At 38.4% G+C, this 24054-nt stretch overlaps 1 protein-coding gene across 1 annotated transcript in view; it reads left to right on the top strand.

The window, feature by feature from the left end:
- Positions 1-11457: 11457 nt before the first annotated feature.
- The window catches only part of elovl2.S (ELOVL fatty acid elongase 2 S homeolog), a 30453-nt gene continuing 17856 nt past the window's right edge, over positions 11458-24054 (top strand). Inside the window, exon 1 of the mRNA XM_018241002.2 lies at positions 11458-11643. Within this exon, the coding sequence (XP_018096491.1) occupies positions 11458-11643 (186 nt within the window). The remainder of the gene's footprint in view (positions 11644-24054) is intronic.

The following is a 24054-nucleotide window of genomic DNA, read 5'->3' as shown; positions in this document are numbered from 1 at the left end:
TAACCCTATATGCCCATCAAAGGCAGGGCGATATCAGGTTAATTGGCCCTAGGGCCAAACATTCAGTTTATAACCAAGTAAATGGGCACCGACCGGTCTTCAACTATCCATTGTGGTTCAGGAAAAATCAAAACTGCCCAATCAATATTGACAAACCCCCATACACAGACAGATAAGCTGCAGAATCGGTCTAAAGGACCAGTACTGACAGCTTTAATCTGCCCGTGTATGGTCACCTTAATTCTATGTATAAGTACGCTTTCAGCTTCCAGGGTGATTGTGTTGTGTGTGTATGCCCAGTGTAGTTGCTTTCTCAGTGACTGAGGGGTGTGTGTCTCCAAGGTAACAGAATATTTTTTCTGAGTGAGTTTCTTCTATGTTTAAATCAAGCACAGTTAGCAGGGTTTGTATCTGTTACAAAACAGAAATTGGTATTGAGCAGATAATCACAGAAAGGAAAATAGCATGCGATGCCCCTGTCAAATGCAAAAAAAAGTAGCTGTAGGGGCCTTTAAAAGTGAGTGTGGTCTGAAAAAATGGAAATGGATCAGTAAAGATTTTCTTCCTGGCAGTAAGTAAACAGCCCCATTCCTTCCCCAGCAACCCTTGTAATGGATCTGCATAAAGCTTCAACCCATACCAAGTGTGCTCTGTAATGGACCTGTGCATATTGTTACCCAACAGCCTCTGCAATGGATCAGCACTACCCATTAGTAATGGAACAGAACTGTTTACTGCCCATGTACAGGTATGGGATCCGCTATCCAGAAATTATGCATAACGCTCTTTATTATGGAAAGGCCATCTCCCATAGACTCCATTTTATCTAAATAATCCAAATTTTTAAAACGATTTCCTTTTTCTCTGTGATAATAAAATAATACTTTGGACTTGCCCAAACTTATCCTTTTTGGAAGCAAAACCAGCCCATTGGGTTTTATTACTGTTTCATTGTTTTTTAGTAGACGTAAGACATGAAGATCCCAATTCCAGAAAGATCATTTATCTACCAAACCCCAAGTTTGAATAGCAGGTCCCATACCTGTATCTCTATAATGGATTAACACAGATTCTACCCATGCAATCCATATAATGAATCAGTACAGATTATTTTTCAGATATTCCAGCTTGTTTTTTAGCAGCCATAGGTTATCTTCTCCAACAGATAAACACCAATTGTGTCCTCTAACGTTTCTTGTAATAGATTAGGGTACTTACTGGTAGCCACATATAATGGGTCTGCACAATTTCAGCCTCACCCTATCGGTAATTTATAATTCAAGTTTCCAGTTCATTGCAAGTTTATGGGGCATGGTTTTGGGCACTTTGGCACTTGAAATGCAATACATAGAGCGCTTGAAGCACCCCAGGTGCCATTAACCTAAAGGATGCCAGCTTACCCTCACCATTGTCAGTTTAATAGCCCATATTTATTATGTGCAAGAGACATCAAGATCTTGAAAACACATTATGCTACTGAGCTGCAATGAAGTCTCTACTGTCCCTAAGATGTATTTTTCCAATATTGTCATTGGAAGTCTAATAAAAAGGCCTGATAAGGATCAGCTCCTACTGAGCATGCTCCCTGACCTCAGGCCTGGATTTGTGGAGAGGCCACCAAGGCCTGGGCCTAGGGTGGCAGGATTTTAGGGGGAGCCATGCTGCCCAACCACACCCACATTGGTTATGAAACACTGGGGATGCACAGGAGATACGATCGTTATTTAAATTTCCTGTGCACCAATGCCCATTGCTCTGGTCCCAATAACATAAATTTGATCAAATAAAATGGAGGGAACGGGGCAACGAACAACAGTGGGCCTAAGGGTGCCCACCATGTAAATACGGCCCTGCCTGACCTTTACTAACACCTGTCACAGAGCAACTGCTCCAACTGATACATTAGTTGCTGACATTCCTCTAATGCTGCTAATAAATGAATCAACCAATGCAGACAGACAGGTATTTCGAGCTAATTATTGATTACCTTAAATTGCATGTATAGAACCTATATATGTTATTAACAATTATTAAAATTGCAAACTGCAAGGTTGTTTACACCTCATGCTAGGAAATAATTTATTTATATTAATATTGTTTTTTACAGAGAGGCTTCCTTTTTACTTAAAGGTGAGTTGTTCACCTTTAAATTAACTTTTAATATGATGTAGAGATAAATATTCTGAGACAACTTGCAGTTGGTCTTTAGTTTTTACTATTTGCATTTTGTTTTAAAATAATTTAACTTCTTGGTCACAGCTCTGCAGTTTAGAATTTCAGCAGCTATCTGGTTGCTAGGGTCCGATTTAATCTAGGAGCCAATCAGTGGTTTGAAAGAGAAAATGGCATATGAATAGAGGAGGGACTAAATAGAAACATAAGTAATAAAAAGTAGTTATAATAAAAATAATATAATAATAAAAAATAAATAATAAAAAGTAGAAATAAAAATAAAACTGTAGCCTTACAGAGCAATAGATTGTATTGGCTTTGAGGGTCAGTAACCCCCATTTGAAAGCTGGAAAGGCAAATAATTAAAAAACTATACAAAACAAAGACCAGTTGAAAAGTTGCTAAATTATTCTATAACATACTGAAAGTTTAACCACTCTACACTGTAGCTGGATTTCTTGCCTTTCAATGCTAACCCTGCAGAATTAATTGCTTTGTTACATAAGAGTCAGGGGGAAAAGAGGTCATTACAAGCAATTTCTGTCCTTGGTTCAGCCTCTTCATCTTCCACTGCTGAAAAGTTCTGGTGAGTGTAAAATGTGTCTGGAAGAGGTGACAGGTTCCAATAGGTTCTGAGACATTGAAGTAGGGCTTTGTACTGTGCCCTTAGGATGCAGTGGAAAGCAGGACCCACTCTAAAGCTGGATATAGATGCAAAGATCCGATCGTTCGGACTTCCCCATCTCCAGACCTGCCACTAACCTTTCAGATCAAAGTAGTAAAAGAACAGATCCGCTGATGTTCTGGCCATAGAGCAATCGTATGGAATTTATGTCCGACAAAAACTAGTGACAATCTCCCACTGAAGATCGTAAGATTGGCAATACACACAGAGATATTATTGGCAGCCGACAGAAATTTTCTAACCTGTCTGATCGACCGAACAACCAATCGGCATAGCACGACAGATGTCGGGTCAATCCACACAAGATTCAAAAATCGTACGATCGGATCTTTGTGTCTATCGCCAGCTTAACAACCAATGAGATTAAGGTAGGGGTAAATGCTTATTTACTATTTTGACTATCACAGGAACTACTACTGCCATTTAGTAGTATGGGTAAAAGTTATTTTCTTACTAGAAGCTTACATACAATTGGTGCATTCTGTCCATTTAAATAGTGTTATAGTGGAGTAGTGTCATAATGAAGTTTCAGGTAGTAATTTTTTTCAGTTATTTGGGGACCCTCTAAAAAGTTAAATTTGCAAATTCTGTTGGAACCCAATGACTTTTTCATGTGGCTAGCATGAAACACTGCATTTCAAAATGTGCCGGACGCGTTCTCATTCCGAATGTTAGCATAAGGCTTCTGTCTGGCTGTTCGCAGGGAAACATAACTGGGATAAAACGTTAAAGTGATACTGACACAAAAAAAATTATTTTCAAAATATTAATCTGCATTAAGGGGAATATTTATCAAGAGTCGAATTTCGAATTGAAAAAACTTCGAAATTCTAATTCAAACCGAAATTAAGTTGAAGTTTTGTTTTTTTGGTCGAATAGGTCAGTTTTCGATCGAATAGGTCCGTATTCGGCTGAATTTGAATTGTACGAATGGATAGCGCATTCGATCAATTTCGATTCAAAGTTTTTCCCCAAAAAAACTTCGAATTTTCAAAGTCAATTGACTCCAGATCTAGGAGGTCCCCCATAGGCTAAAACAGCAATTCGATATGTTTTAGATGGTGAATGGTTAAGGTTGAATTTTTAAAGAGACAGTACATGATAAATTTCGATATTCTAATTTTTGAATTCTTCTCAAATTCAAATCAAATTTGGACTATTGCCTAGTCGAAGTACACAAAAAATATCGCTAATTCAAATTTTTTTCATTCGATTATTCACCTCAACCTTTGATAAATCTGCCCCTAGTTCTGCATTGACTGTTATGCGAACCTGACTGTCCCTTCTTAACCTGTCAGAGTTTCTAATGCTGACGGACTCCTGCTGCACAAATAGTAGACGAAGGGAATACGAAAGGTCATTTAAAAGCATCAGGCAAATACTTTTATGGCAAAATTATAAATAGCATTCAAAGACAATATTATGACAGATAATAAAAAAGATTATTTTCTGATATCGGTATCCCTTGGTTGTATACATGCAGGTGATTATCATCTCAGAACAGAGAGATGGGGCACAGTATAGAGTGTGGCTAAGCCAAGCTGATTCTCACAGGCATTTCCTGGCAGTCAATTATTTTTTTCCTGGGAAAAGAAGTTAAAACCAAACGCCTGAAATAAAGGGTTTCTGCAGTAATACAGAGTTTGCGCACGGGGCGCAATATGGCTGGTAGGTAGCCGTGGGTTACTTTTAGTAGAATGACTTCAAAAGAGGCTATTGCAGCATTTGCATTTTTTCCGCTAAGGTTACGGCAGAAATAAATGTGTTAATGTGAGTTTACTGTGCTACTGTCTAGTAAGGACAGAAAGACGCCCGCAGACGCTTGCTCCCGCTTTCCCAAACACAACCAGCCCTAACTCTGATCGCGCTAAATTGGCCACTCCTCTAAGGAGACGCCAGTCAGCGATGTTTTGCTTTGCTTTGCCATTGTCACACTGCGATTCCTCTACAGGCCAAGCGGTGGCCCCTCCTTGTGAGTTAATACCCTGGACAGCGCTCTCTCTCTCGCTCGCATTTCCCTACACTCACGGCCGCTGCGAGGGAGTCTGCACTGAAACTCCAGTCATCATGGTAAGTACATTGGGGAGGCTGATGATTTTACCCACTTCTTGAATTAAAATATACTTTTGTCTGCTGTGCCAGCACCTTGATGAGTAGACATCTCCCTTCGGCTCCTTTATCTGTGTCAACACAAGATGCTTCACTAGGAATGTACTATTCTCTTGCTCCCTATTTGTATAAACCTGACAGTTACTCCATTCAGCTCCGCGCCGGTGCAGGGGGGAGCTCTCTACAAATGCACCCACAGGGGTCACCAGGTTGGGGGGCACAGAGTCAGGTAGAGAGAATTAATAGGTGCAGATTTAACAAGGGTTGGATTTCAAAGTAATGGGAGTTTTTTTTTAAACTCCCATAACTTCGAAATTCAAATAAAAAAAAGACCAATGGAAATTTATTTAAAAAATCGAAATTTTTAACTTCAAGTGAATAGGCTGTATTCGAATCATGCGAATTATAAGTTTTAGAGCATTCGATCAAATTCGAAAACAATGTATTTGCCCCAAAAAACGTAGATTTTTCAAAGTCCACCAAATGACTCCAAATTCTAGGAGGTCCCCCATAGGCTAAAACAGCAATTCATCAGGTTTTAGATGGCGAATGGCCAAGAGTTGAAGTTTTAAAGAGCCAGTAAATTTCGATATTCGAATAGTCCAATTATTTTCAAGATCAAATCGAATTCTGGACTATTTGAAGTACACACAAATAGCTTGAAATTCGAATTTTTTTTACTTCAAATTTTCACTTCAACCCTTGATAAATCTGCCCCTAAGCATTTATCCCATATATGTGCCATTTTTTTTTGGCAATGCAAGATACAGCAGTACCCGACTTTGTCATGTAAGGAGCACATGAAAAAGTCTCCCTCATCGGTTTGACTGGTGGTGGTGCCACCTTACTGAAATCTATTACTAACACTTTTGCTGTACAATTGTTTCCTCTTGAATTCAGAGAAACCTATTAGAGATAGAAGAGAAGATGCACCCCCTAATTTAACAAGGAGAGGGGCATATCTTTACATAGCCAGTCTTGACTTGCAGTTTACAAGGTGAATAATAACAAGAAAATGCATTAGATTAGGATCCTGACTTGTAGCAACTTAACAGAATACTTATTTCTGCATGTAGCCATTTAATTTATTGGGGGTTATTTACTAAACTCCAAATGCAAAAATTGGACTTTTAAAAAATCACGAACATTTCAGAATTTATTAAACCCCGAGGATGGAAAAGTCAGAATCAGAAAATCCGTCATCTCGGACCTGTTGAGGTTGCATATAAGTCAATGGGAGAAGTCCCCATGATTTTTTGATATGCGCTGGGTTTCGTGCAATACCCCGAAATTCTCGGAGTTTTCGGGTGAAAAATCCAAAAAAAGCATATGAAAAATCAGAAAAAAATCGTGAAAATCTAATTTTTACCCACAAAGCAAATTTTCGGGAAAATGTTATTATAAATAAGCGTAAAAAAAACAAGCGGATTTGATAGGGAGTTTGTAGCAGAAAATACTGAGATAAATTCAGACTTTGATAAATAACCCCCATAGTGTCCAGCCTGCAAACCCTCACCTTTAGTCAGCTGCGGAAACTGGGAGTCGTAGTTTCTGAACAGTGGGAAAGCCACCGACTGGGTATTCATGGCAATTCAGTAGTATGAAACCATTAGGGATTTGACTTTGTCTAGATTGGGCCAGGATTACTAACTCACTGGGTGCCACTGTGTAAAATGAAAGCAGATCCTTCAGACCAGCAAGCTGTCCCACTGAGCTGGAAGATACTTGGCTTGTGCTAAAGCAGGAGAAATCCTACATAAGTGTAGCCAGCAAATTCTTGGCTTAAAGGAGAAGGAAAGCTACGGAGGCATTTTATTGGCAATAGATTAGCTGCAATAGTGCAAGCTAGAATGCTATATTTATTCTGTAGAATAGTTTACCATACCTGAGTAAAAAGCTCTTGAAACTCTCTGTTTGTTTAGAATAGGAGCTGCAGTATTAATGTGGTGTGACATCACTTCCTGCCTGAGTCTCTCCCTGCTCTGGGCTCAGATTACAGTAGAGAAGGGAGGGGTGGGCGGAGAGGAGCAAACTGAGCATGCTCTTGCCCAGGGCAATGAGGTTTAAGCTGAAGGCAGGAAGTCTGATACAGAAGCCCATGTGTACACAATAGAAGGAAAGAAATGCAGTGTTTCTTTTGACAGGGGACTCAGAGCAACATTACTTTGGGGGTTTACTGGTATATTTAGATGGACCTTTCTGAAAAGGCTTACTTAGTTTTAACCTTTCCTTCTCCTTTAAGAGAGTCTTGAAAATGGGAGGAGAGCATGGTGGGTTTAGGAGAAGGGCTAAAAATCCTTGGCTTTATTCAAATTAGAGAGATGCCCAGCAATTTATAGCAATGACCCAGAATGTCTTTCTTCGAAAACGGTTAATGTCTCTATAAGCAGGGACAGCATATGTATAGAAACGGATCCGCACACACTCAAGTTAATGCAGTCAGGGAGTATCCCCTTTTATTTAGTCACCAAACATTCAACGTTTCGGGGGGAGGGTGGTTGGCGAGGGTGTTCCCCCCGAAACGTGGAATGTTTGGTGACTAAATAAAAGGGGATACTCCCCGACTGCATTAACTTGAGTGTGTGCAGATCCGTTTCTATACATATGCGTTGCTAGGGGACCCGGCCGGGTCGACGGAAGAACGCACCACCATTGCAGGACTGGTGTACTACAGGTGTGCGGTAAGAAAAATTACATTGTCTATAAGCAGGGAACGACACCAGATTCTGAAAGCAAAAGCATTTAAATGTCACATTGACGTGCCAAGAGTTAAAGGCACAAACAGTGCTTTGATTTTCATGACCAATACGTAAAGCTCACTACTGATATATAACTCCAACAATGTCTCGTTAGCTAAAACCCTTATTTCCTTAAAATGCTAATTCAAATAAGATCCTAGCTGGATTGCAGTGTCCATTATACAAGGAGCTTTCTATCAGCTGAACTGTAACTTCCAGCATGCTGAGAGCTAGGCATCCTTGATCTTATAAAAGCTCTAACTTTTTTTTTAGAACAACCAGATTTTACTACGACACCAATATAAGAACTGCATTGTATTGCATTGTAAAATATATTTTCTGATCATTAATATCTCTTTTCTTAATCTTTTTTTCCCAAGGCAGATGCATATACCTTTGGACATAATTATTTTTTTTCTAATCATAAAAGTCATTTGTGTTAAGTTATTATTTCAGCATCCTGAACAAAATATCAAGACAATGCTGATAGACAATAGTTAATGTGATATCAGGAGTCAATCAGGGTGAAGATACATGTAATAACAAGTGCAAAGTTTGCTTCAGGTCTTGAAACCCATACCAACCAATCAGATGTTTGCTCCAAGAGCAGACCTCTAAATGCTTCTTGCTGATTGGTCCCTCTGAGTTACTAGACATGAACCAAACTTTACACTTGTTATTACATTTATCCATAGAATTTATTTTTAGTCTGATTGTCTCTAGCTACTGCTGAAATACATATTTTAACATTCCAATAACAGTTGGCTGATTGCTCTGCCCTGCCCAGTCATTTACATCAAGATATACAAGAATGCAATAAAACATAAGTGAGCAACAAACTTAGACAATGTGTCCCCCCAGCTCTGTGCTTTTAGAACTATAGTAACAGCAACCATGCTCCAGGCTCAGCTTTAGTTAGATTTAAGTGATTTAATTAAATTCGCTGTAAATTTCCACGGATAGCCGCCGGCGAATAAATTCACTGAAATTCAAAAAAAATTTTGCACACACGTCGAAAAAGTCGATTGCGTCAAAACCGGTGCGCGTCAACACTATTCGGACACCCATTGACTTTAATAGCGGTGTCAAAATGGATGTGGGTGTCGATTTGCGAGTTTCGCAAATTTGCAAAATGGGAGAAATTTGGCCATCGCTAGTTAGATCGAATAAAAAGTATTGTGCAGTGTGTCACACAAATACACAGCAACAAAATATAGGTCACACACGGTGGTTTAGTGAATAAAACAGGAGCTGTAACCTTACCAGCCAATCAACAAATAATTCTCATAATTAAAGCAGCAGTTAGACAAATGAAAGCAAAATAATTAATTTTGTTTTAAGGGGTGGTTCAACTTTATGTTAACATCTAGTATGGATATATAAATCTAATACAGAATGGACATTTCTAAACAACTTTTCAATTTGTCTTATTTTTTTTATAACAAATCACATTAGGCAGGCACCAATCCGGAACATCCAAACGAAAGTAGATTCCGAGAGCCAGAAAAGTATATATAAATTATGTAACTTTATTTTACATCACATCTAAAAAGGAATAACGCCTGACGTGTTTCGTGTCACACAGGGTCACTTAATCATAGGCTAATTTTTTGCAATTCAGACACAATATTTAAAGAATAAAGAGCCAATAGAAAAACACTTAGGCGGAGTTAACAAAAATAGCCTAAAGCATAGTGATCTCTAGTGGCCACTTTGTAGAACACACAAAATCTATTTAATAAAAAATAATATAAGTTACAAAAGGTGTAAAAAATTCACTAGTATCTCCAAAGGTTCACATGCAAGATGTAAAAATGTTCAAATATAATCAATATAATCAATATGATATTATAAATAGACTGCAATATATATACATCAATAAATACATAAATAAGTAAGTAAAGGGTTTCGTTAGATAAAGCAAGAGATATCAAATTCTGAGTTTAGCCCATTAGGTTGTCTAGTAGCTAGGTAAAAGATCCATTTTGCTTCTTTCTTTAAAAGATCAGAAGTAACACTTCCTCCTCGACTATTTCGGATTATTTTATCTATAGCTGTTACACTTAGAAAGGATAAGTTTCTATTATTACAATTCGCAAAATGTTTAGAATTTTTGTTATTTTTTTATAGTTTTTTAATTATTTGCCTTTTTGCCATCTTTGTTTCCATCCATCCATCTTTTATTATAGGCAGAAAAACATCAGATTAGTTTGTTTCCAAAGCCTCCCTTCCTGCATAACAACATACAAAGTTATAGCAATGGGATATATTGGCAGATACAGGAGCTCTTACTGAGCCGGCTCAACAGAAGTTTATTCCCCCTCCCTTTTTGTATGGGAAAAAACTTGTGTACATCTCAATGCAGTTCTGTTTTTATGACCTAGACCGGGCTGCAATGGGATATATTGGCAGATACAGGAGCTCTTACTGAGCCGGCTCAACAGAAGTTTATTCCCCCTCCCTTTTTGTATGGGAAAAAACTTGTGTACATCTCAATGCAGTTCTGTTTTTATGACCTAGACCGGGCTGCATGGCTTTACATAGAGAATAATGAACTGTAACTAAGGGCTTAACATACTTTAAACACGGGTTTGAGCACAAACACATTCGCTAAGTGAATCCATTATGTTCTGTATGGTTGTACTCATGAGCATTCTGAGTTGTGTTTTTGCGTTTCAGTGTGTTTGTTTAGATGTAGCATGTTTCATTTTATTGTGCTGAAACACATTCCGCTATCAATAGAACAGAAGGTTGCCTTTTGGAACTGGAAAAGAAAACGTATTTAAATGGAATATATGTGGTTTTTCATGGCATGCTTTTCAAAAATGCAGAAATTCTGCAAGAACCCTAAACAAAGTGCTTCTGTGATTAAGGTTTGCACCAGGTACAGCCTGTGGAAGCCTACTGGATGCCCTGATCTATCAGGTTGTGTACAATCCTGTCTTTATATCTAATGGTTATGAGCAAACATTTTAAAATTTTTGTTTTATTATTATTTTTTTTATTACTTATATTTCTATTCATATTCCTGTATTTCATTCACACCACTGCCTGGTTGCAGGGTAGATTGAATCCTAGCACTCCAATAGCTGCTGAAATGGCAAACTGGAGAGCTGTTGGACAACCACAAAAAACATTTTAAATAAAAAATTAAGACCAAATGCAATTTGTCTCAGAATATCACTTTCTATATCATACTTAGTTTATTAAAAGGTGGACATCCACTTTTTTGTGTATGAACAACATCCCTATGTATTACCACATATTTATTACTTTAAAAACTTTCTCTATACGATTGTATAGACATATCAAGTCTCCCTTCAAGTAGTCCACCCGAATTTAGGCAAAGTCCAGTATTTGAAGTCAAGTGGTTAGAGGAGAACAAGGTGCGCCAGAATTAGTTGTAAAGTAACTCACCAAACAGTGAAAGTGGTCCGGGTGCACGAGCCCCAGACCCCCAGCTTCAGGGAGCGGTACAGCAGAAGATAAAGAAGCAGGGCTGACCGGCACTCAAATGGATCCACAAGACCAGAGATATTCAGTTAAAAAATAAATTTATTGGTAGAAAAGTTAAAGTTGTAGCTTCATCTCCATCCACCCTACGCGTTTCACACCCCTCAGGGTGCTTAGTCATGGGCTCCAAGCCCAGTGTTGTTTTTACTCCACGCCTGTTATCTTCCCGGCACATAGGGATATCAAGACTAACCAAAGTTGTGTGGTTGGCAGGTGGGAGCTGAAATGCATGGTAACGCCATGTTTGGTGTTAGAAGAACCAGAATATGGGAAATGTGCTCAGAACGATGTTTAATGGGTAACTTGAAACTGGAGGTGCTGGTGAGGCAGAAGACAAATGAGAAAGAGTATAATCTAAAGATAAGTCAGTATAACAAACCAGAGGTTGGGGGCAGGCTGCAGGCTGATGCAAGTCCGTGTACACAGGCAAGAGGTCTTAGACAGGTGGCAGGCAACACAAGAAAAAAGGAACAGGCAAGAGGTCTTTGGTGATCAGCAGGCAACACAAGTCCGTGAAACAGGCGAAGGGTCAAAACCAGGAGTTCAGATCAAGTAAGGGAGCAGGGACAAGGTATTAACAGGACTGTGGAACAAGCAGGAACAGGGCAAATCAGGAATCAGGAACACTGGCAAAAAGAGAGCTAGAACACAGACATAGGTCAATGATCCATCAATAGATGGCAGGAATATAATAGCTTATATAGGGCATTGATGATAAGATTACGGGAACCTGACCTTAATGAAATTAGGCATGGAGACAAGGAATAGCAGTAGTCTATAGGGACAGTCCAAAGTGTGACCTCCAACTGCCAACAGTGGCTCAGCAGGAGAGCGCACAGTCCAGTTAACATGCAGACCAGGGATTGAATCCTCAACAGCCCTGACAAGGGATGTAGTCACAGTGCTTTTGCCTGACGCGTTTCATCGGAGTTCTGACTTCCTTAGAGGCCTCAGCTACTCTTAAGTGGCCGGTTGCCATAGTGACACGTTCACCCTTTCTGCTGTGAGTGAGCATATCTCCATGGCAACCACCAATTCCGATAGTTTTAGATCCCAATTTAACAGGATATGTAGCTATACCCACAATTCAAACAAATCACCCTCTAATATATTCAACTGTATCAGCTATATAAAACACAATTGAAGTGTCTTATATGAATTAATAATTTAATCAAATAAAGTTAATCTATAATAAATTATCCGTATCTAAAATGAATTATTTCATAGATATTGAATTAAGTATTTTAATACATATATACTTCATAATTTTTAACTGATTCCATCAAATTTGTATCTCAAAATCAACAGACTTTGCATTCACTATTATTAATTCATATCACACTGTACATAAATAAATTAATTCACAATAAATCACAGTAGAATACACTGAAAAATCTTCTGTTCAACCATGAGGTATTAAACGTGATTATACTCTCTGGCTTATACCCACTAAGATAATTACAATTTCTGATAGACATTTTTGTTTTTTGTTACAAAAAAGCCCTAAGATTGAAATCTGTATTCAAAGCCTTAGGTTCTAAAGTGTGTAAAGTATGGATCCATTTACTTTCCCCACATAAGGTGTTGGTCCCCATGTCTCCTCCTCCTCTGAATTTCTCATCCATCCTTTCTATACTCCAATACACCATGCCTTTAGGATTTTTTTCATGAACTAGTTTAAAATGTTTAGAGACACTATGGGGCATATTTATCAAAGGTCAAGGTGAATTTTCATATGAAAAAAAATTGGAATTTCAAGTTATTTTTGTGTAGCTTGACTAGGGAATAGTCCAAATTCGATTCGAATTTGCAAACAATCAAAAATTTGAAATTCGAAATTTACTGTCTCTTTAAAAATTCAAATTCGACCATTCACCATCTAAAACCTCCCGAATTGCTGTTTTAGCCTATGGGGGACCTCCTAGAACCTATTTGGAGTCAATTGGTGGTTTTGAAAAATTGTTTTTTTTTGGGAAAAACGTTGAATCGAATTGGATCAAATGCGCTATTAATTTGATTCGTACGATTCGAATTCGTCCGGATATGGACCTATTCAACCAAAAAAAATTCGACTTAATTTCAGTTGGTCTTATGAAAATTCAAATTTCGAAGTTTTTTCAATTCGAAATTCGACCCTTGATAAATATGCCCCTATGTGATTCTTTTCCTTTTTCTATATTATTTATGTCTTCTCTAATGTGTCACGTAATTTTCTATTTGTTTTGCCAATGTATTGGAGGCGCATGGACACTGTATACAATAAATCACATTTTTTGTAGTGCATTTTATGCACTAGTGTATCTTGTGTTCTTAATTTGTTATGGAGAAAAAAACATGTTTCTTTTTCTGTCCATACCTAAAAGCTTTACAGAAAGCACAAGGGTAGAAACCTGCCCATTTGTCTTTTCTGTGTTTCCTTTTTATATCATCTGTTTCCACAAAGTTTTTATGTAAGCATTTGTTTTAGATTACTCGCTTCTCTTTTAAAAACGTCTGTTGGTTGTTCTGGAATTGTTTGTTTAAGCAGTGTCGGACTGGGACACCAGGGGCCCATCCAAAAACATTAGACCAGTGGCCCACCAAAAACCTTAGACCGGGGGCCAACTCTCAGTACAATTATTCTTCCTCTCCTCACTCAACCTCTATTCTTCTAGTCTCTTTTCTTTACATACTATAATCTGTTATTCCATCATAGAAATAAGGAATGACTAGGAAATAGGCCAAATGTTTAGCAGTATGAGGGCCCACTGACACCTGGGCCCACCGGGACTTTTCCTGGTATCCCTGCGGGCCAGTCTAACACTAACAGTTTAACATATTCCACAGTTTTTTTTGATTATTTTCTCAATTTCTTTTGCTAGAGGGTTATAGATTGTAGAAAAGACTACAGTATCTTTTTCTTTTGCCTACTGATGTTTTGCACTTTCTTAACAGAGCTATTTAACAAAATCTCCTTATATCCCCTTTCTTTAAAACACTGGTTCATAAAATCCATTTGTTTTAATAGTTCTCCTTCCTCAGTATGGCACACACATGGAGCATAGGGCAAGCACAGTATGGCACACACAGGGAGCATAGGGCAGGCAAAGTATGGCACACACCGGGAGCATAGGGAAGGCAGAGTATGGCACACATGGAGCATAGGGCAAGCACAGTATGGCACACACATGGAGCATAGGCATTTTACTGAACGTTATCTCTTGCACCAGACTTTACTTCGCCACTCAGACCAGGCGAAGTGCAATAGAGTAGATAGGGATTGCTTCAAAAAAAGTCTTTTCCTTTTTTAAGGGTGATAGGCTGAAAAAGAATGTAAATTTTTTTGGGGGCACCCTCCTTCCCCCCTACATTTCCTAACATATGGCACCTAAACTATACACTGGGCACATGTGTAGGGCAATAGAACAACTTTATTTTATTTTAGAAAGGATTCCCAGGCTTGTGTAGTGTAATGTATTTGCTGCTACATATACCTCCATTGTACTTTAACTTGGCGCTGTATGCAAATTAGGCATCGCAAGCATAACTTCCTTTCCTTGACGAATTAACGATAGCGCAACTTCGCTACCATTCGCCTCCCTGAGCGCAACTTCGGATTTTAGTGAATTAGCGGCGCCCTGGCGAAACTTTGCCTGGCGAAGTGTGGCAAAGCCTGCGCTAGCGCAACTCCGCAGGTTAGTAAATTTGCCCCTAAATATCTGGAATACAGGTACTGTATTTCGTTATCCAATCCAAGTATCTATTAAATATCTAATATTCATTACATGTATATAAAACAAACAAACTGCTCATATTGCATGACTCTTTCCATATTTTTACCCATCTCGCTGTAGATTGTATGCATTACCAGTGAAAAAACCCTTTGCTTTTCATGAATAGGAAAAATATTTGAGCTTAAGGAATTTGGCAAAGTAGAAGTTCTCACCCTTTGTTAAATTTTCACCCATATGGCCATGTTAGAAAATGATTTATAATGATATATACTACTTATAATGCAGATGATTAGAATTAAATACTGCAATAAATCTATTGGTTGTGTATTACTACCACAGGAGGTGAGCGGGGTAGCTACAGAGGCAGCATACAATGTGATTATGGGGGCTGGCAGTACCCTTGCCCCACTCCTCAACTGGCACACCTCTTGCAATCCTCCAATTCTGCCCACCCCAGAATTATGTCAGTGACACCAGTGCAGGAGGGGGCATGAGGATTATGAGGTGGGTTTTGGGTAAGCTCAGGCATTCTTAGTTATGCCCCTGTGTTATATGATTCTGACTTGTAAATGATTACTGAGACCCATGTGCTATTGTCCTTACAAATAGCAGTATAATAAATGGTGCTTCAACCAGATATCAACCAGATAGTTTAAAAAATCTTTATTAGGACATATATAAGCCTTACGCATTTTGTGCAGTTGCTAATTGCCTTAGAATAATACATCAGATTGAACAGTTTCATTTTAAGTTGAACTATTTAATTAAAATAACACAGAACAGACCATTTGCAGATGTCTTGAGTTTTAGGGTGCTCTGTATAACTTTTTAAAAGTATTTTTATATATAGGCCAGAGCTAGGGGTGGCATACATACCAGCCTGGACAAAAAAGAGGCTTAATCAGTGATGTAAGGAGCAGGATGGGCTGTGATGTAAAGGGGCAGATCTGGATAGTGTCGGACTGGCCCACAGGGATACCAGGAAGACTCCAGGTGGGCCCTCATGCTGCTAAACACTTGGCCTCTTTCATAGTCATTCCCTATTTAAATGAGAACAAAGAGGCTAAATAGATGGAATAATAGATTATAGAATGTAAAGAAAAGAGACTAGGAGATTAGAGGTTGAGTGAGGAGAGGAAGAAGATTGTACTGAGGGTGAAGCCCTGGGTGAATTTTCGAATGAAAAAAAATCTAATTTTGAGCTATTTTTTGTGTACTTTGACTACGGAATAGTCCAAATTCGATTCGAATTTGAAAAAAATTCGAAAATTTGAATATCGAAATTTATCATGTAGAGGCACATTTAGTATTAGTCAAATATCGAGGGTTAATTAACCCTCGATATTCGGCTGTCGAAGTAAAATCCTTCGACTTCGAATACCGAAGTCCAAGGATTTACCGCAATTAGTTTGTTCGAACGATCGTAGGAAAAATCGTTCGATCGAACGAATAAATCCTTTGAATCGAACGTGGTCAAAGTTTTTTAAAGAGACACTAATCCTTCACTCGAATTTAGTAAATGTGCCCTGTACTGTCTCTTTAAAAATTCGAATTTGGTCCCAGGACGTCCCCCGTAGGCTAAAACAGCAATTCGGCAGGTTTAAGGTGGTGAATATTCGAATTTGCATAATACATTTTGAAAATCAAATTTAAGTTTTTTTACAAAAACTCAAATAGAATTTTTACTTTTCCCTTGTTGAATTCGACAAAAAAACGTTGAAAATTCGAATTTGAAAATTTGAATTCGAAATTCAAATTTTCACTTTGATTTGATAAATCTGCCCCTTAAGGTAGGAAGATGTAAATTATGGAAGATCCATTATCCGGAAAGCCCCAGGTCCTAATCATTCTGGATAAAAGGTCCCATACCTGTATTATTTTTACATTTTACTGTTTTATCACACACAAATACATCATTTATTCAAAATAACCCTAACTTAGCTGTATCCTTATGCAACTGAAAGAATAGATATGTGTTGCAAAGAATAAAATGGCTTTCCTACTACTATACAGTTTTCCCAGAAGCCACCTTTATCCCCTGTGAAGGTGAGCCTGCCAAGCTGCTTGATGGAGTGGCCAGTTTTAGACTGGATTAATTATAAGGTCACAGCAGACCTGGAAGAGCATACCTTTAGGGTTGTGGGATAAGGACAATAGGCAGATATTGTTTTTGAGTTCGGATGACAATTTGGGGGTTACTTATCAAAGTCCAATTTTTTCTGGTCAAACTTTCAAGGGGAAAAACACAATCTTTTCGTAGGAAAAAAACACACTTTTTTGGGGATTTGTTAGTGTTAAAATGTCCGAATAAAAAAGCACCCAACTCAGGCTTGCTAAGTTAATGCAGAGTTCAATAGCAGTTGTCCCGTTGATATCCTGATCTGTGCTGAGTTTCATTCATTGATTTTCGGGTGTCAAATCCGGAAAACGTTGCAGGTTTCAGCAACAAATCTGAAAAACTTGTGGTGGTAAATGGAACATTTTCTGATTGGACCAGTGTTGTAAGTGGAGTACTGCAGGGCTCTGTACTAGGTCCCTTGCTTTTCAACTTGTTTATTAATGACCTGGAGGTGGGCATTGAAAGTTTCTATTTTTGCAGATGATACTAAATTGTGCAGAACTATAGGTTCCATGCAGGATGCTGCCACTTTGCAGAGTGATTTGTCTAATTTGAAAAACTGGGCGGCAAACTGGAAAATGAGGTTCAATGTTGATAAATGCAAGGTTATGCACTTTGGCAAAAATAATATAAATGCAAGTTATACACTAAATGGCAGTGTGTTGGGAGTTTCCTTAAATGAGAAGGATCTAGGGGTTTTTGTAGATAACAAGTTGTCTAATTCTGGGCAGTGTCATTTTGTGGCTACTAAAGCAAATAAAGTTCTGTCTTGCATAAAAAAGGGCATTAACATCATTTTTATAGGTCCCAGGTAATGCCTCATCTGGAGTATGCAGTGCAGTGTTGGACTCCAGCCCTTAAAGGAGAATTCAAAAAACCCCGTACCCCACCCCACGTAGACCTCCCTCCCCCCCAGGCTAACTGCCCCCCTGGGGGAAATGCTTGATGCTTTATACTTACCGATCGATGCAGATTCTGGCAGCAGACCTCACTGCATCCATCTTCTGGGTCCTCGGTAAGCTGAGTGGGAGACTGGCATTTTCGGCGCATGCACAGTTGGAGCTGTTTGCCGGTTTGGCATGCGCCGTATTCTACGGAAATTTGCCAAAGTGCCAGAAGAAGACACGAAGACCTGGAAGATGGATGCCGTGAAGTCCGCTGCCTGAATCTGCCTGAATCCCTTATCAAAACTGTTGCAAGGATTTGGCTGGCTCTTTTCTGTTTTCCCACTGTGACACCATTCAACCTTTTCTTCCCTTACATAGCCATTCTGATTTTTAACCTTCAAAAAAATTGGACTGCCACTATGCCATCCTGCTGTGAGTTCTGTGATATTATACACGGAATTGTCTTTGTGCCATCTTCCTATGAGTTCTGGGGTATAATACTCTGAATGACTTTTGTGTTATTCTACTATGAGTTCTGTTGGTATTATACACAGAAATGACTTTGTGCCATCTGGCTATGAGTTCTGGGGTACATTATACATTAAGGGGCACATTTACTTAGCTCGAGTGAAGGATTAGAATAAAAAATACTTTGAATTTCGAAGAAATGGCTACTTCGACCTTCGACTACGATTTCGACTTCGAATTGAAAAATCGTTCGACTATTCGACCATTCGATAGTCGAAGTACTGTCTCTTTAAAAAAAAACTTCGACCACCTACTTCGCCACCTAAAACCTACCGAGCACCAATGTTAGCCTTTGGGGAAGGTCCTCATAGGCTTTCCAAGCTTTTTTTGATCAAAGGAAAATCGTTCGATCGATGGATTAAAATCCTTCTAAACGTTCGATTCGAAAGATTTAATTGTTCGATCGAACGATTTTTCCTTTGATCGTGTGATCGAAGGAAATGCGGTAAATCCGTTGACTTCGAGATTCGAAGGATTTTACTTCGACAGTCAATTAACCCTCGATATTCAACCAATAGTAAATGTGCCCCTTTATGTATGGATGAGTACAAAACCATTGTGTGTTTACATGTGGGCTGCTTTGATTTTTTTGCCCAGGCTGCTTTTTACTCCCTGTCCGGCCCTGCTTAGGGTAGAAATGTTGTACATTATGTTATTGGCTTCTGTACCAGCCCGAGGCAACCACAACCCTTTAGCAGTAAAGATCTGTGCCTCCAAAGATGCCCCAGTAGTTCTCCATCTTCTTTTCTGCTGATTCACTGCACATGCTCTGTGCTGCTGTCACTTACTGAACTTAGGGACCTACTAAAAATATACAGTATTAGAATGTAAATGTCACAATATAAGGCTGATTAGTAATTAATACAGATAATTACTACATGGCAGCACAAAAACCAGTGCAACTAGTGCAACTAGTGCAACTGCATATGTAAACAATTTTCCTATAGCTGAAAAGTATTTGCCTTTCTCTGAGTTGGAGTCCATCAATTCCATTGTTTCATATCTACTGACTGTACAAAAGCATTACATAGAATATGTGACAGTGCACTATTACATAAGTTGTGACTATAGTCCCTATCTGACTTCATCAGGGCTTTTATAGATAGATATTCTATAGAATGGCTTATAAGTGGTCACACAAATTTCACCCAGGTTGGCTTTTAGAATGGAATTTCAGAAATATCTTGAAGAAAATGAGCATTCATGCCAAATTTCATCCATGTTGGACTGCAGACTGAGCACCCACTTTGTACCTATCTAGGGGTCTGCCTTACAATTTGTAAACCTAAATGGACCAACTTGACTTTGTTTACTATATGCATAATTAGTACTTGTTATCTTACCTACTAAAAACATTGGTGACATGCCATTTACTGCCAGTTTTGCAACTAGTTATTGTTGGCAACTGGAAGGCCACATTCCTGGTGTTATCAATTGATTATAGATTTAGGTGACTTAATTTCTATTATCGTAAAATGCTTTTTATGTAAAAATTGCTGTAGTTCGGAATTATAATTTAATAATTTGTATGTAGGTTTAAAAACTGCTTTAAGTACAGTCAGCATGTTTTTTATAATGTGGAGACTGCTCTAAAAGGCTGATGCACTAAGTCAAGGGCAACGACTTTGTGAAATTATGTCATTGTATCGTTGTCGACTGGTGCAAACTGATTATACATCTGCAATGCAATATAATCTCGTGGAACAGGAAGTGATGAAGCTACAAAAAAAGGAACCGATGTATATTTTTGTTATACAGTCGCCATCGTCTGCAAAGTCCTCGCAAACAAAACTGTTAACCGCACAAACGGCAGAAATCACAAGAGAACATTGTACCATAAGGCCAACTTACTTGAATTGGGTAATAAATCCGGCAAACTCTTAGCTCAACTGGCAAAAGATGTATCCCAAAACACAATTATACCACACATACTGCTAGAATCTGGTCAACTCACCACGCAACCTGACCAAATAAACCCACTCTTTTACAAATACTATTCTGGCTTATACCAGTCCAAACTCAATGTTGGAGAGGCAGAACTAAAGACTATTTACAAAGCATTGATATTAAGGGCCTCAATGAGGATATGAACAGCTCCTAGAGGCACCAATCACTATACAGGAGGTACATGATGCTATTGGCTCATTTCCTTCTGGCAAGTTGCCTGGGGTGGACGGACTCCCTATAGAGTGGTATAAAAAACATCCAGATACTTTGGGACCATGCTTGTCTAAAATGTATAATGCAGTGGGGACTCTCTGCCTCTTTCTACACATAATTCCCTAATAATTCTGTTACTGACACCAGGCAAAGACCCAAGTAAGTGTGCCTCATATAGGCCGATCTCTCTAAATGTAAAGAGTTTTGCTAAAGTCCTAGAGCGGCGCCTAAAACGAATACTACCAAACATAATTGCTTCGGACCACACAGGGTTTATACCCTATCGCTCCACTGATAACTTAAGCCGCCTCTTTACTAACATCTCTATCAATAACAACAACTGGTCAGAGCATTGTGGCAGCACTAGACAATGAGAAGACCTTTGACTCTGCCTTCATTGAATAGCCATACCTCTGGTCCATACTGCAACAATTGGGTTTTCGGACAAATTTCATGAAATGGGTCAAAACTTTATACGAGTCACCTACAGTCTGTGTTAAAACAAACTACATAGTGTCCCCCACCTTCCCGCTCTTTAGAGGCATGAGGCAGGGGTGCCCCCCGTCCCTTTCCTTATTTGCAATTGCTATGGAACCTCTAGCTTATCTATTTAGAGCCTCCCCTTAGGTATCAGGTCTCAAACTTGGGCCACATGCAGAAAAACTATCTGTTCTCAGATGACACATTATTATACTTGGCCAACCCACACTCTGACCTTACTTCTGCACTAGTCATAATCAACAAACATACTAGGTACTCAAGTCTTATCAAGTCTCATCGGTTATATTCCCCATATATGTACAACAACCACAATTAGCTTCCCTACCTGGAGATTTACAATGGGCCCTCACATTTAAAAACTTGGGCATAAATGTCCATGCTGACCTCAACAAATATATATAGAGCTACAGATGAAGCCACTTGGATTTGTGAGTTAAATGCGTCATGACTCAGAGTTAATTGAAGAAACTGTGTTATCTAAAGTTATCTTAACTCATTTAATGCATTTAACCTTTTCATTAGCATACCAAAGCACCATTGTTCACAATGGTGAATGCTTTAATTAGATGGGATGTTGTGACACAGTTTTCTGTGTTAAATGAGATAAATGGGATATCTGTGTTTAGTTATTCTGTGTCAAACAGACAAACCAAAGTGGCTGCATCTGTAAATGTTTCTCCAGTACTGGACACCCTAGAAAACAAGGTCAAAACTTGGGGTAGACTACCATCTTCTGATTGAGACATGCACTCCAAGCTCAAATACGGGAGGGAGAGGTAAACACCTAGCACAGTATTGAAACCCTAGCACATAATCCCCAATTTACAAAAACCCTCTGCAAATTTTACTCACACCTCTTACAATCAAACTGCTCCAGCACAGCAACACCCTTCAATAAATGGGTGAGGGACATCCCAGTCATTACTGAAGAGGAATTGCCAGATATTCTAGAAACGCAAGCCACTTACCTGGTGAGCTCAAAAGACAAATTATTGCAATTTAAATTCCTACATAGAACATACCTCACCCCATCATGCCTACACAAAATCTCACCCACCCATTCTATTGAATGCCCTAGATATAACTTGTCCCCAGCAGACTTTATTCATATGACCTGATCCTGCCACAAAATTCAAAGTTTTTGGGGTTCCATCTGTAGTTTTATTATGGATTCCCTATTGATACCGATTCAATTAGACCCCAGTGTTATGCTCCTCTATCAGGTGGAAGCACTGACTCCTACCAGAGTATCCAGAACACTACTAGCAATCATTCTCACAATAGCAAAAAAAAATGCATAGTCCTCCACTGGAAAGCGCATAGACCACAACCTTGTCCTTTTGGCAACAACAAACAAACTTAACTTATCAGACGTGGATGCCCAGAAAAAAATGAAAAAGTATGGGACGCATGGACAGATACTATGTAAAGAAAGGTAACCCTTCACATCCGCAAAGCTAAACCACTTCCATCACCATTCAGACTCAAACAAAAGGAAAGACACGATTTGGTTAATAGATGTTCTCTTTTTATTATTGATGCTATATTGTATTTCACATCGTTTATTTCAAACAAACAAAACAAATGTAAAACTCAAAACTCAAAAGCAAACTCCAACACACTTCCTCAGTCAACAAATATCTCCCCTTCTCCCCTATTTCTCCCCCTAGTTGTGTTTAATCAAGTTGTAATAAGTGTGTAACTACTATGTTTCGAGGGGGGCACAACAGGCGGGCAACTGCCAGACCACAAAAGTGCACTCCCACTAAAGCACATTTGCAATTAATGTAGTAATATGTGACATATATTCATATGCATAAATCTATACTCTCGATACCGTATGTCTAATTGTTTAACTACACCCTGCAAGATGTCATGTATCACATGTACCGCACTACTACATTCACTGATAATGTCAATTTTTTTGTGTTCAAATAAAATTGAATAAAAAAATATAATGTGTGACATAAGCCTTTTGGTAAAAAAAGGACCAAAGGCAATGTAACATGTATCTATTTTGATACAGTTATTTGCTTTAAATGACTTGCTAAAAGAAAAGAATAGAGTTCCTTGTAGGTGGAGCAAATTTAAAGGATTCACCTTGTCTAACCTCTGGCCTGGGCACCTCCAATCCTTTGGCTGAAGGGTACTTAGTTACAGTGTGCATTCCCATAGTTTTTTGCTAACATGTTTTCCTATAGTTCTACACTTTCCCCAGTATCCTATACATTTTTCAAGGCACAATGCCCAAGCTGCATAATTCATTCCAAACACAATGTTAGTGAACAGTGAACCATAATTGATTTTTCTAACTCTTCACCTACTAAAATATAATTAATGGCAACAGATTCTTGCGAAATACTTATTTTGCTAGTTACACCCAAAGAAAATACACATACTCCTTTTATATAGTTCTATTCCAGGCTTCAGTGATAGTAATTTTAGTACACGTGATTTTGTGAATTATGTATTTTTAATTTATTCATCCCAAACATATGTGCATCTTCAATGGTTAATATATATAGTTTTTCTTAATATAGTTTATTATGGTTTCAGTATCAGAGATCTACTTTCATTTCTATAAGGCGCTCTATGTAAGACTGCTTTAAAGAATGGGGTCTGAATTCATCATCATATATTTGTAATTTCTACACTTACATGTCCAAATAGTTATTTATGTTACATTTTCCATTTAATATTATTGTTTCTCTTTTCACAATATTTGGGGGGTTATTTTTCTCATGTTTTAAATAAAAAGTTCCGACCAAACTAGAATCCATGATTTACAAAACCATGAAAAAATCGGATCTGAGTAATTTTCAGATTGTCATACGAAACCGTGACTTTTTCGGATTGTTGCACAAACAATCCAGATTTTTCGGATTTGACACCCAAAAAGTCTTAATTTAGAAAGAAATCGGCAGAAAAT

The sequence above is a fragment of the Xenopus laevis genome, chromosome 6S, assembly GCF_017654675.1.
Source record: "Xenopus laevis strain J_2021 chromosome 6S, Xenopus_laevis_v10.1, whole genome shotgun sequence".
Taxonomy (NCBI): Eukaryota; Metazoa; Chordata; class Amphibia; order Anura; family Pipidae; genus Xenopus; species Xenopus laevis.
The sequence above is the reverse complement of the archived record's forward strand: the minus strand, read 5'-3'. Positions and strand labels throughout refer to the sequence as shown.